The sequence below is a fragment of the Epargyreus clarus genome, unplaced genomic scaffold (genome assembly GCF_041222505.1).
Source record: "Epargyreus clarus isolate Ecla_fem2 unplaced genomic scaffold, WU_Ecla_fem_2.2 ptg000029l, whole genome shotgun sequence".
NCBI lineage: Eukaryota > Metazoa > Arthropoda > Insecta > Lepidoptera > Hesperiidae > Epargyreus > Epargyreus clarus.
The window spans coordinates 2,145,191-2,160,359 of NW_027332235.1; the positions used below are offsets into that span (position 1 = coordinate 2,145,191).

The 15,169-nt window shown below is 35.5% G+C and overlaps 1 protein-coding gene across 2 annotated transcripts; it reads right to left on the reverse strand.

Moving 5' to 3' along the window:
• Window positions 1-7,299: 7,299 nt before the first annotated feature.
• Dbp45A (putative ATP-dependent RNA helicase Dbp45A) lies at window positions 7,300-14,865 on the reverse strand. 2 transcript variants are annotated; one of them, XM_073089321.1, is made up of 9 exons: window positions 14,710-14,865; window positions 13,878-14,071; window positions 13,259-13,470; window positions 12,592-12,727; window positions 10,407-10,573; window positions 9,601-9,828; window positions 9,058-9,185; window positions 8,341-8,494; window positions 7,300-7,665 (listed from the first exon to the last, which is right to left on the reverse strand). In XM_073089321.1, the coding sequence occupies exons 1-9, from the start codon at window positions 14,783-14,785 to the stop codon at window positions 7,317-7,319; spliced, it is 1,644 nt and encodes a 547-aa protein (XP_072945422.1). In that variant the 5' UTR covers window positions 14,786-14,865; the 3' UTR covers window positions 7,300-7,316. The 2 variants fall into 2 exon arrangements, with proteins under 2 accessions (XP_072945422.1, XP_072945421.1); XM_073089320.1 differs by having other exon boundaries at window positions 10,407-10,576.
• Between the last annotated feature and the right edge of the window lie 304 nt (window positions 14,866-15,169).

Here is a 15,169-nt window from a genome sequence, read left to right on the forward strand (position 1 = left end):
ATATAGAAAAGAAGTAGAAAATGCATTTAGAAAATGGTAAAAGATTTCAATTCAAGAGAGGTACCATTGCATATTTCTAGCAAGAAGCAGTTCTTACTTTTTGGAAGGATGTGGATGCCCGCTGACCTTCAAATAGCACATACAACCCATTTCTATATTCAGAGCGGACTAGCAGTTTTGGCGCGAACTATAATCAAATACACAAAAGAACAGATTCATATAAATTAACACGTTTAATACCAACGACTCGCCTTGGCGAGTCTATATAAATTTCGTTCATGTGGTGGCGACTCGCCGGGCGAGTCCAATGTTATATATGTAAATATAGGCGGCACTAAAGAAGGAATTAATGAAATCATATTGGCATTGAATGTGTTAACTTATGAAATGTAGCCGTTATAAATTTAATATACAAAGCAATTGCATGTGCGGCCTTCAAATGGTAGATAGAAAACATTTTAACATTATTCTAAACCGCTACTTTGTCTGCCATGATACACATCTACCACATTCATTGTCATACAGCCATTTATACCATAATTTATTAACTACTCATCTACAGGTTCAACTTTAAATACATTTATATTTTCGATTTTTACAAAATGATTCTCATATGCCAATCGTTGTTCCATTTCTTCTTCAGTTTCGAATTCCACCTTAACTGAGACCTTATCTTGAGTGTCCAACAAACTTTCGCCAACTTCCTCTTTCGGAAACGCCTCGACAGATGGTAGTGGATTGTGTACATAATTATTTTTAGTTGAATAACGATTCAATGCATTTAACATGTTCGCCCGAGCGACCGCATCAGAGAACGTTGCCCAATTGGCTTCCATTTCAAACGCAGTAGCTACACGTTCTGGCTCGAATCTTGGCTCGAATGATGGAACAGTGAGCTCCAGCAACTTTTGTTGCCGCATCCGAGCACGATATATCTTCGCTCTTTTCGCTGCTCGGGTCATTCTGGCTATATCTGATTTCGATTTTCCCATAATGGCAGTAATGCACACTTCTACAATGCACTAATATTGCACATAAAAATTATATTTGTCTTTGTAAATACATGGGAATAAGCAAAGCTATGAGCAAAAAAGTATCTTAAATTAATTACTGTAGCGATGCGCGATTGTTACTAAAAACAATCGAATTATTCGATTGTTATTGTGTTCGATTGTATTCGAATAACTATCGAAATTCTTCGATTGTATTCGAATAACTATCGAACAATCGAAATTGTTCGATTGTTGGTCGATTGTTCGATTGTTCGTCGATTGTTCGATTGTTCGTCGATTGTTCGATAGTTCGATTGTTCGTCGATTGTTCGATTGTTCGATAGTTCGATTGTTGGTCGATTGTTCGATTGTTCGTCGATTGTTCGATTGTTGGTCGATTGTTTAGTACACGCAAAACTAGTAACAGCGCAGTCAAGCGATACGCGATTGTTACGTAAAAATGGAACTATCGAAGCTATTTGGTTGTTGGTCAACTATTTAGTATACACAAAGCTACTAGCAGCGAGGAGCCCCTAATTTCTGTGTTTAAGAAATCTGAGTCAGTCTTATATATTTGGTGGGGGAAGCGCACGTGCGTCGTGCACCCTTCCGCTGCTTCGTTGCATTCCGTTATTTAATGGTGCGTCCACACCTTGCTTCTCGCACTGCTCACTGCGCCTCGTGGCCACACACTCTCACACCCTACGTAGACGTATATTATATTTTTCAGATGACCTTTTTGAAAACGTTGTCATGAAACGAACTTAGGGGATGACTTCGACATCTGGATTATCGATGATACTCCATAGTATTTGATACAAAATGATTTTTTTTGTAAATAAGTTATTTTATATTTATAGTTTAATTTATTATTTTTAATTTTCTGTAAATTTAATTATAATTGTAAATATTTTTCAGTTAATAAATGCGCTTTTATGCAAACTTTAAAATGATTTACGGTATAATTATTTCTCAACAATATATAGTACAATTGACTAAAATGTAATACAATACTTTACATTTTCCAACCAGTGGCAAGTGACGATAACTTTGCAACACGACGCACCTGCACATTGTCCTGAGCACACGCATGTGGCCGCGCGGTATAATTTGTATTCGGTCGTCGATTGTTATTCCAAGGTCGATTTTTATTCGTACGTCGATTGTTATTTCAAGGTCGATTTTTATTCGAACGTCGATTGTTATTCGTACGTCGATTGTTATTCGTACGTCGATTTTTATTCGAACGTCGATTGTTATTCGTACGTCGATTGTTATTCGTACGTCGATTGTTATTCGTACGTCGATTGTTATTCGAACGTCGATTGTTATTCGAACGTCGATTGTTATTCGATTGTTTTTTTGTTACTACGAATAAATCGACAATCGATTGTTGATTCCGTCGATTGTCGATTTATTCGATTGTTTTTTTTAGAACAATCGCCCATCGCTAAATTACTGACTACTGACAGACAATTACTGACTTTGACACTGAGACACAGCTGACACTGACAATAACAGGTAGACTAGGGATGGATCGATTCACTGAATCCGATCCGTCCCGTCGATCTTTTTGAACTTGGTTGTATGTGTTATAGACCTTTTTTGCAGACGGATACGTATTTCAGCGCTAGTTTTTCGCTATCATCGCCCTTTTTAGCTAAAAAGGTCGAATACTGATTTTTGGTGAATCAATTAATTGCACTTAGATTCGAATCGATTCAACAATTTATCTTTTTCGGGAAGAATGGGCCTAAAGCAGACCGCATAATTATTAATTATTATATTATATTATATTCATATAAATAATCTACAGTACAGAGTTAACGCTTAGTGGTTGCGATTATCTGATTCAAGTCACTTGATAATATATTATGGACCGTAAATAACTTACTAACAGTAAGTTACTAATAGTAAGTATTCCAAAGTCCGATACTAATAAGGTAATAAGTGACTGTTCATTGCGACCGTGACGGGTTAAAGAGTACGATTTCATACTATGGTGATCTATTGAAAAAGTGTATAGTTTGTGTAGAACTGCTAATCCGCTCTGAATATAGAAATGAACCGCGTCGCCATGGTAAATTGACTACACCTGCTCTAACAACTTCAGAGCGGATTACTAGTTTGGCGCGGACTATACAAGTGTAAGCACTCAGCAGTAAATAAGATGAATCCCTCCAAATAGCAGTTATAGAGGGAAAAAAGAGCGCTGAGGTGAAAAATTGAGTAAGCAATGTTATTTGTATATGAATACATACAAATTGAACTTCTTACATTTACAATGCATACCTACTCTAAATTTAAATTCATAGTTACTTATGAACCTGCAGAATACTAAAACGGCGCAGATAAAAAATCAGGTACTGTCATGGCAGTGATAGTTATTCAAGGTTGATGTAATAATATGTTTGTAATGGAGATCAAGCTTTCGATTTGATAGATCAATCGCTCGATTAAAAACTCATACATACTACGAGTAAAAGTATAGTACAACAATACCACATTACTTATAATCATAGATTAGTAAAGATTACTCACTCTTAACAAGAAAATGTAACCAGTTTTGACAATTGAAATTGTCAGTCATCTATTTTCGTGTTTGAAAAATATTTAAAAAATGTAGTTTTTAGATCATTTAAGAATGAAACGATATTTTTACTCACTTTTTCTTCAATTTCGTGTTTTTATACCACTTAACTGCGCATATCGGCAGTGTTTCGCGTAAATTACACCATGAAAGATATTAAATGACTGTCAGAATTGTCAGCCGTTTAAGCCATTTAATGGCTTCCTTCAACTGCAAGACGGTTAGATATCTATACTTTTCTATGCTTATAATATTAACAAAGAAGTAAACTCTCGTCATTAGTTAGTTCATAAAATAAATATTTATAATTATGATCTTGATAAGTAGACTAAAATAAGTGCATAGGAATATTAGGAACTGGTTTAGGGGGATCACACGCCCCTTCCACCTTTATCATAGGTGAGAGAAAAAATAAATAAATAATAATAATTATTATTGGAGCAGTCTTTTTCGCTGGAAATTTCAGAGATAATGCAAACTGTTTTTTTGCCCTGTGTACACCTCTCTTAACAAAGCATTAGCTATTTCTATTTATAAGGAACTATACTCTATACTCTATAACAATTTATAATAGTACTGAAACTGAAAGCAGTAGGACTTAATTACCAATAAAAATGTCTAAACTTATTCATGCTACATCAGTTTACTAAATCTATAAAATTGCAAAAATTAGATGACTAGAGTTTATATTCAAGATACTGCTACTTTGTCAAGATTCCTTATTCATGAAAGAAACACAATAAACCCACATTTTTCCACAAAAAAATAAACAAACAACATATTTTTGTGAATTATTTTGCACAAACAACTTCTGGCATTGTTTGTTTTAGCTGTGACACTTTTAATTTACTTAATTATAGACCACGCCAAACTGCCTGTCCGCTCTGAAGTTGTTGCGAGCAGGTGTAGTCATACAATTTGCTATGGCGATGCGATTCATTTCTGTATTCAGAGCGGACTAGCAGTTTTACGCGGACTGATCGTATATATCTCTATCTGCATAATTAAGAATCTTAGGACTTGCCTTATCATACTAGTTCTATGGAGATTAAATTTTTTATAAGTAGCATTTACCGGCTTAGTCTACAGAAACTGAAAAGTCGTAGCACTATATTTCAGGAAAACATTTGTTGTTCCTTCCTATGCTTGTTTAATATAAATACTTTAAAGATGCTAGAACCATTTCTTAGTCTAGACGCACCATCACAACACCTACTTCTGTGTTACAGAAATAGTATATAAATCAGTTAGAATTCTAACCATAACATTGATTGACTCCATGGGTAGCCATTTGTCACCAGTTGGACCATACGCTCATTCACACCTCAATTTTATAAAATAAAAACTTATCTTTCATACATTTAACAGCCATTATTAAATTTCAAATCAGCCATTATTAAATTTGTTCTGTTAAATGGACTCATAAAATTATATAATTTTAGAGTAATCAAGAATTTGAAATAAAATGAGCCTAATTTAAATTATCATAGATCATATCAACAAACTTGTTCAAGTAGTAACATCAGAGTATAAATAAACTTTAGCTATATTTACTATTCCTCTTCTATGGGTTCTACTTTAAAGGTATTGATAGTATCGACATTAACAAAGTGAGACTCGCACGCCAATGGAATTTCTTCATTTACTTCGATTTCAAGTTTTATTTTGACAGATGGCATAGTTAGTGTATCCGACGAACTTTCACTCACTTCTTCTTTTGAGAATGTCTCATCAGGTGGTTGCTGTTGATTGTGTACGTCATTATTCTGGTTTGGAAACACATTCAATGCATTCATCATGCGAGTTCGAGTAACCGCGATCGAGAATGCATTCCAATTGGCTTCCATTTCAAAGCTGGTACCAGGACATTCTTCGCCGACTTCCGCGAACGACGTGAGTATGTGTTGCTCCATCCAATTCTGTCTCTGTAACTGAGCATTCTTCATGTTCATTCTCCGCTTCCGAATCCTCCGAGCGCGTCGCGTTTGTCTGGAAAGATCAGTTTTTCTTTTTACCATTTCCAGTCGCCAATACTTTCTACACATCAAACAAATTACATTAAAATGTCCAAATCGTTCCCTTTGTATAAATAAAAGTAAATTAAAATTAGCGAAATCGTTTCTGCAGAATAACTTTGTAATATTTTTATTTGTATTTTATTTCACTAATAATGACATTTGAATGATTTGACAGTGACACTGACATTAGGGATTTCTTGCATGCATGCCCGACTCCATGTGATTATGGGAATATCGATATTACATTGTATCCGCTCTGAATATAAAAATTAATCACGTCGCCTTATTAAATTGTATGACTACACCTACTCGCAACAACTTCAGAGCGGACTATACAACATGTTATTATTAAATTCACGACTTTCAGTCATATAATCCTCTTGGCGTTCTGAAGACGCCAGCCCGATAAGTTTTTCAGGAGGCGTTCATCTAGTTGATCATAGGAAGTTCTAAATTTTGATAAACTACTACACTTCAGTAATGGTACTGAAGTACAGTACAGTAATTTCTTGTTGCTAAATCGGAATTATCAATTCCATTGATCTCATAGGTCTAGGTGAAATTCATTTGTAAACAGAGTATTATAGGAAACAAAAAAACTGCCTAAACATTTTGATTTGTATTAAGAAAATACAAGTAATTCCGTGCGGATGGCACCACAGTTGTGCCATGAATTTCTCTTGTGTATGGCGGGTGGCACCCGAGAGGTGCCAAAATTTGAAGCCATAAAACCATAGATATATTATACTACGTCAGTAGGATAATATATCTATGCATAAAACTCGGATAAATTGACGTTTATCAAAGTTGTTCTGAAAACATAAGTGTCTTTATTTATCACGTAGATCCTTCCTAGAATGTCAGTTTCAGCAGATCACGTGATATCACATACTTCAGGGATTGTAAACCTTTAAACAAAATATATTTTGCAAATTACTGTGATTGTATTACTATAATAGTACTTACCTACTTTTCGTTAATAGTAAGCCAATAGAAACTGGGTTAAAATATTCGTACTTTGGTGTTTATCTTTGTCTTAATAAATAGCCCAATCAATTTCGATATTATATTAAAAACCTATCCATTAATAATTTGAATTTTTATTCTAAACAAAACACCAGAAAATAACTGTCATAGCGCTCTGCTCACTCGAATGTTCGTATTTAATTCTATAGTAACACTAAAACAATCAATTCATCAAAAACTTACAAAAATGTTTACAACACCTGATAGAAATAAGACACTTACCTTCCATTTCCGTTATTACACGTAGATAGTCACTTTTGTAAACACTAATCGAAAAGTTAAACCATTTACTTTCGCTTTTGGGTGGCTACTAAACTTACAGCACATGGAAAAAGCAAAAAATACGATAAGTTACAATTCATGGCGGAGGGCACCTTAAGCGGTGCCAACAAAGTCCCTGGCGTTTGGCACCAAGTGGTGCCACGAATTATTTGTTCGCCGCCAGGCGTTAAAGTTTGTCCAAAAGGCTGCCGCATTGAATCGGTTAACTGGAAATTTCCTTTTATTCTTTTTACACTCACTAACTTCTGCGATATTCTGTTTAGCATTTTCTGTTCTTTTGCTTAACATTATTATTATAGGAAACTACTTATCTATGTAGGAAACAAACAGACTGCCTAAACATTATGATTTGTATCTATTAGACCCATAGATAAGTTCAAGAAAACACAAGTAATTCTCAATGTATATTTATTTAACTGCAAATTTCCTTTTCTTCTTTTTACGCTCATTAACTTCTGCGATCTTCTGTTTAGCATTTTCTGCTTTTTGCTTAACATTATCCGCTTTTCGCTTAATCTTGACGATTTTTCCTATCACTCCTTTGAACCTGTCATCCTTTTTCATTAGAGTTTTATTTACTTTCTTAAGTCCGTCTTTGATGGTTGAATCTATATCTGTCTCTTTCTCTTGTAAGCGATTTTCATTGTCTTGTCCCGTTTCCTTATTATCATTCTTTATCTGAGCTTGTAGTTCCTTTATTTTAGCCAATTTCGCTTTTTTCGCTGCTTTCATTCGTTTCCGTCGCATTTCCTCCAATCTATTTAAATAAAAAAAAATATAGGTAACTACAAAAAATTAAATCATCCAATTATCATAAAAAAGAACACTTCCCATAGATTACTAATCTATGTTACTCCCAATTAAGTACATCAGCAGTCACCAACCAATACCGCCTTAGTTGTTGATTTTCCAGAATTGTTGAAAAAGTTGTTTAATTATTTTAAAACAGAAAGTCCAATTAATAAATTAATTTTCACAGTGCTTATTTCAGAATTTTGAAAACAATTTTTTAATCTCTATTTAACCCAAAAAATATTTACCAATGATTGAGCATGTTGTCTCAATTCCACAGTTTTAGATTCAGTATTTTACGCCCTGATGACGCCCTAGTCCGTCCGCGAGTCACAATATGACAGTAAAACTTTTTTTTTTATAATAGAGGAGAAGCAGACAATTATGCAGCCCACCTGATGGTAAATGGCTACTGCCCATGATCATCTGTAATCAACCCCAGATAGGATTACATATTCCTACGCGAAGTCGGTCACATATGCGCCGCTATCCCTGAGAATTAAGCTGGAACGCCTCGAAAAAGTTAGCCCTTACCACACCCTTCAAACTAGGACACAGTAGCGTTTTACACTGCTGCTATGAAGCAGAATTAGGTGGATTCGAATCACAAAGGGTTCTACCTTCAAAACCGACTACTAACCCTTCCTCCATAGCATCAGGGTCGACGCCCGCCATGATCCACCTCTTGATGCGGTAGTTCCGCTTCCTCTGCTCGAACTCCTCGTTGTCCAGCTGGGCCTCTTGTTCCCGCCGCGTCACGCTCACCGTCGTGAACACCTTCACCGCCTCGTCGTCTATGAACGAAATATAATATATTATATCTACAATGTAAAGCTGCATTTATGTCTGTAGATATGTAAAGTGTCAGAAGATAATAAATAATTTTACTATATATATTTACTATATACTCACGATATGCGGATTTTTAATAAATATCGGCAATAAAGAAATTAAAAAACCCGCATATCGTGAGTACCCGTTACATAGGAAAACTTCTCAATTCCGCGTAATTTTGGTCTAAAATCATATAATATAGGTATAATGTATATGAACAAGGGTGTAAGGGGGGTAAAAGGGGTACCCCCCCCCCACCTTCTTCCCTAGAGATCGCAAAAACGTCTTTCATATTTGATTTCTACCGTTTGGCATCGTCTAGGATAGTAGCTACCTTTTTAGGGTAGCAAGATTTTTTAGGTGGCCGCAAGATTTCAAGAATAGGTGGACATACTTTAATCAACCTTTGACTTATTTTTTACACCTTTGTTATTTCTCTTTACTTATTTTACATATTATTTACATATTTACAGACAGTTTACGTATTACGTTAGGTATCAAACATGGTAATTTGACAACTTACCGTCAATCTTATATTCGCTAAGCTTAGTCTTGATGTGGTCTTCGATTTCCCCCAATCGCAGTATGTCGTACGGTGTGATGAGTGATATGGCCATACCCGACCGTCCTGCACGAGCTGTTCTGCCCACCCTATAAAATAATATGTAGAATATACATATAATATTGGTTTCGCGGCTTTAAACTTGTATGAGTATAGTACTGCCGCTGTCTTTCTAATGATATGTATGGAGTGTGGCGATAAGGAGTACCAGCTCTATTTATTCAAAATTGTCCACTGCAGTTAGTGTAGCAGTTGGGCCAGTTTAAAAAAAAGCGCCAAGAATATTTACGACAGTAAGTAGTTTAGCTGTATACTGCAGTTTTATAATCTGTTCTAGTTACCCCAATTATTATTATTCAACTCTATTCACGTTGTAAATGAACAACTGTTTAGTTCATTTAATACTCATTTGCTACAATAGCGCCATTTATGAGTGTTTTCGAACTATTATTAACTGGTTTACACCCCTTGCTCTATAATTACATGAATTATATAACATCTTACCTATGCACATATTCCTTGGGCTCGAGCGGCAGCTTATGGTTCACCACCAGGTCGACGGAGGGTATATCGAGGCCTCTCGCAGCAACATTGGTGGCGATGAGCGTACACTTGAGGTTGCTGCGGAACTGCGCGAGCGCCGCCACCCGCTCCCGCTGCCGCATGAACCCGTGTAAGCATACGTTGTCCATGCCGATCGCGTTCAGCATCATTGAGAGGACTTGGCACTCCCTGGAAGATTGGGCGAGTATGATTACGGTTTGATAGTTGAAAAGTTATCACTTTCTGCAATATTGTGAAGAAGGAAATGTTATAAATTGTGATTTGACCAGAAAAGAGACTATTGTGGGATTTCAGGCGACAACGCAGTCTCTCTGACTTTCTTCTGCGAATATTAAGAAAGAAGTAAAATGGAATTTGGTATTTTATTTCTTTTATGCCATTAAACTATCAAAATAATATGCTGTCCACTTGATAGTAAATGTTTACTGTTCCCGACCATGCCAATGGGTGTCTGTAATTAACTCCATTCAGAACATTTTTTTCATAATATAGAAGTTGCAGACGAGGATGCAGTCCACCTGATGACAAATGGCTTCTACCGCCCGTGGATATCTGCCATGAATCCCAGATAAGATTAGATTCTTACCTGTCCGGTCAGCCACAGATGCATCGCTACTCTTGAGGTCTAAGCTGGTCTGCCTCGGAAAAGGTAAATTAGAGAGACATAGAATAAAGAGGAAGTAAATTAAGGTTTAATAATTGTTACAGATCTAGTATTACTCCTACGTTTGAATTGGTCCACTAACTTCTTAGTATCAGTGAATACGATGACGTGCGAGCTGGGCGCCCCCGCGCGGTAGTTGCGCAGCGCCTGCACCAGGTACACGTCGCGCGCGTACGCCGGACACACCACGTAGCGCTGCTGCAGCGTACCCACCGTCAGCTGCGGGTCTGACTCCGACCAGCACGTCAACTTCTGGTATACGTAATAGATTTCTTAGCAACTTCTCAGAGGAAAGAGCTTACATGTGTCGACTGTATATGAGGTTTATTAACTGCTTGATAAGGGTTAACGTAATAAATGAGAAGTCTATTACAGTCCTCCCATTTTCATACTTTTAATTTAAATAGAATAGACATTTGTGTTTATTGCCCTCGAATTTTTCAGCAAGGAAATAGCAGCAACGAGAGATTCTAACCGAAGAAAACTGAGTAATAATGTACTTATAAAACCCGAAAAATATGGAGAGTATTCAGAAAAAAAAAAATTTTTAACAAAAAATACAACCGACTTCTATGTCACTACAAAGTAAAAAATAATTCAAATAAATGTTGGTTTAGTACATATTTCTGAAGTCGGCGCTCATATTAGATACGCTGTTGACATCGTTATCCAACGAAATATATTGATACGCTCATATTAGATACGCTGTTGACATCGTTATCCAACGAAATATATTGAGCGCCGACTTCAGAAATATGTACTAAACCAACATTTATTTGAATTATTTTTTACTTTGTTGTGACATAGAAGTCGGTTGTATTTTTTGTTAAAAATTTTTTTTCACCCTTTTTAGTGATGACATAATAACATTTATATTAATACAATATAAAATTGTATAAACGAGATCACGAATTAAGGTAAGGTCTGAATTTACATTGATTGGAACCGCCCGCTCGCAGGGCGCTGCCGCGCCCTGCTCGCTTAGTTTTATATTGTCTTATATGTTCCAACCTAACCTAACTAAATAGTCAATGATGAACTGGCTTTGCAATTTCATTAGAACCTACAGCAAATATCTTCAAACACAACTCAATTATTCCCATTGGTTGAGGAGTTACATATTTTGTCTCCGAGCCACATTATCAGATCCTCAAATAGTCAATGATAAACTGGCCTCGCAATTTCATTAGAACCTACACCAAATATCTTCAAACACAAGTCAATTATTCCCATCGGTTGAGGAGTTACATATTTTGACTCCGAGCCACATTATCAGACCCTTAAATAGTCAAAGATAAACTGGTTTTTCAATTTCATTAGAACCTACACCAAATATCTTCAAACACAACTCAATTATTCCCATCGGTTGAGGAGTTACATATTTTGTCTCCGAGCCACATTAGCAGACCCTTAAATAGTCAATGATGAACTGGCTTTGTAATTTCATTAGAACGTACATCAAATATCTTCAAACACAACTCCATTATTCCCATCGGTTGAGGAGTTACATATTTTGACTCCGAGCCACATTATCAGACCCTTAAATAGTCAAAGATAAACTGGTTTTTCAATTTCATTAGAACCTACACCAAATATCTTCAAACAAAACTCAATTATACCCATCAGTTGAGGAGTTACATATTTTGCCTCCAGAACCCACTCTGATCCTCATCATATTTAAATGGGACCAACTTGTAGCAATTGTCCACACACGAAATTAAAGGCATTAAAATAGGTTCATAAACGGCGAAGTTATGGCTGTTATATTTACATGGGTGGAGGAGTTCCCCTCTTTTTCTCCAGAACCAATCGATGGATCCTAACCATATTTAAATGGGACCAACTCGCAGCTCGTCTCTACACAATAAAAAAAGAATTATTAAAATCGGTCCACTAACGGCGGAGTAATTGCTGTACATACATAAAAAAAAAAAAAAAAAAAAAAAAAAAGATACCGGCCGAATTGATAACCTCCTCCTTTTTGAAGTCGGTTAAAGACTGAATAATGTAAATCAAATGTACCTGATGTGTAGTCCACATGTACAATGGTGGGCAATGGACGTGTAAAACCAACTAAATAAATCAATAAATCTAATCCATTGGATTTAGTTCCTGATTAAATATTTAAATAAATATAAGACATGTCTAATGTAAACAAATACAAAGCTTCACACCAAACAAACTATGAACATTATAATAAACCTTGACGTCGAAAATAATAACAAAACAACAGACTAATTAATCATTGTTATAATAAACAGACTCACCTTGGTATTCAATGGCAGTAATTTGGAGTTTTTTACATCTTCCGTAATTGTAGCCGAGAATAATAGGTTCTGTCTTTTCTGAGGTAAGGCACTGAATATTGTTTGTAAGTCGTCTTCAAAGGATTCACTAAACAATCTGAAAAGGAATGAATATTATATTTTGTCATAAAGTTTTAGATTTGCTATAAAATATTTAATGTCTTATGTAACAAAATTAATATTATACCAACTAGAAATGAATAAACACTTGACCTCTTATTTACAAAAATGTAAGGCTTGCCAGGAATCGAACTTTGAATTCTATTGTAGGGTTCGAGGGAATGCTGTGTTACTAGTCTGCTCCCTGCCCCCGAAAGATATATCTGTGTCTTGGGTGACTAAATAATTATGGTCAAAATTTAACATCTTTAATTTAAATTTAACTCTTTCAATTTATTCCTATTTACTGTGATACAACATAAATACTTGGGATCTTTTTATAGAACCTAAAATCCCATAGAACTTAAAATAGACATATTCTTTAAATAATATTCCTATGTACTTCATGAATTCGAATTTGTACTAATACTACAATAATGGTTAGATCTTTATATTTTATCTTTCATTCGCACAATTTTGGACTACAATCTTTTTTGAATCAAGTTATACTGAATTTAATGTAACCTACCTATCTGCCTCATCCAACACCAAGTATTTAATCTTCTTCAATGAGAATGTGTCACAGCCAGTGATGTGGTCAGCCAGGCGCCCAGGCATGGCCACCACTATGTGTGGCCGCTTGGCTAGTTTCAGTGACTCCTCTAGCTGGTCAGAGCCTCCTGTTACTATGCATACCCTGAGCTTCAGTGGCTGACCGAGGATTTGGAATTGGTCTGCTATCTGGAATTGGGTTTAAAGGATAAATAATTATGCAGATATGATGAAAGTAGTAGATCACTATATAATTTTATTGTGGTTGTATTATTGCCAATATTATTAGACTTTATGATAATCACTACTACATAACTAATCTTTGCCTTTTTCCACCTTACTGGGGTATAGTCCGCGTAAAGCTGCTAGTCCGCTTTGAATATAGAAATGAATCACGTTGCCATAGCAAATTGTATGACTACACCTGCTCGCGACAACTTCAAAGAGGACTAGCAGTTTGGCGCAAACTATACAGTGGTTTTGCTCCAGACCTTTCCCCAATATAGAAGAGTTAGAACACTACTACTATGATGAATTACAAACAATTAGAAATATTACTTTCTACATACAATCATGTAATATTTACATATATTTACCTGATAAGCCAGTTCATGTGTGGGAGTGAGTACTAATGCAAATATACCATAGGGATCTTCAGCTAGGTGTTGCAAGATAGGCAGGGCGAATGCAAATGTTTTGCCAGAGCCAGTTTTAGCTGCTCCAATGCAGTCATTGCCGGAGAGAATCTGTGAGATGCAACCCTTTTGAATTGGGGTGGGACTTCTTATACCTGGAGAGATTTTTTCAAATTACTTTTTATGATTAACATTATATAATTGTAGCAACATATAATAGTGATAGCCTTGTGGTTACAACTCCGCTTCTAACTGTGTCACTATAGGTTGAAATCATAAACATAAACCTCTGAATTTTAAAACTTATGTGCGTTATTAATGATCAACTTGGCAAACCTAAGAATTCTTTAAAAAAGTTGTCAAAAATATGTAAAGTTTATTAATCAAATTTTGGCCAATGCAAAGGTCTATGACCTAAGCAACTCTAAGGCTTGGCAAGTAGATTTTATTTAGGACATATTAATTTTGCATCCTAAAGTAAAAAATTACCTAAAATCTGAATGACACTTGGAGTACTAAATTGAACTGTCCTATGTACCCGTGTGCTTCATACCCTAACGTTTATATACAGTGGAGACCCTTATGTAGGTCCATTGCACATAGCATTAGTCTCATAGAATACGACGGACTAGTCTTGTGCCCAAAATTAGATCATAAAATGGTTCGCAAGCAAATATGTATATCATAGAAATTTTTTTAAATACCATAATATCATTACGTACGAAAATAATATATAACCTCACCCTTGTAACCTATGCTTTCTTAATACTATTTAGTACACAAGCCTACTTACCTAATGTTTGCAATTGCTTGATAAGCCACGGTTTAACGCCCAACTCCGCAAACTCTTTTCCTTCATTTTCGGTCATTTTAATTATTTTTAATTTGCTTTCATATCCACGTTGTTTTGTTGATTCACTTAAAATGTCAAATGTAACTGACAGTTTGACATTCAAAGTGACAGCCAGCTGATTGAAGTCAAAGTAACTTGTTCCGTAAAATGTTGAAATCTAAAATAGCACCTTATGTATATGTTACTCTCTTACACATTAAAGAGAACGGACGAGAGGCAAATATAAATTGATCCATTTTGAATTACGTAGTAATGGAACAATTTATATAGGTATGTGAAATATAACGTACGCTTGATCCACATGGATTTTACAATATCGATATATCATCGATATTGTAAAGTGGTTTACAGAATTCGACACAAATCCAAGTAGTCAATTTGCATCACTATTCTATACCTC

What these genes read in the sequence shown, in the direction of transcription:
- Dbp45A (XM_073089320.1), bottom strand. Translation starts at nt 14,785, where the DNA reads ATGACCGAAAATGAAGGAAAAGAGTTTGCGGAGTTGGGCGTTAAACCG. An exon ending in GTATTCACTGATACTAAGAA is followed by an intron (nt 9,829 to 10,406) that starts GTTAGTGGACCA and finishes CCAATCTTCCAG; the next exon opens with GGAGTGCCAAGTCCTCTCAA. An exon ending in CCCAAGGAATATGTGCATAG is followed by an intron (nt 9,186 to 9,600) that starts GTAAGATGTTAT and finishes ATTATTTTATAG; the next exon opens with GGTGGGCAGAACAGCTCGTG.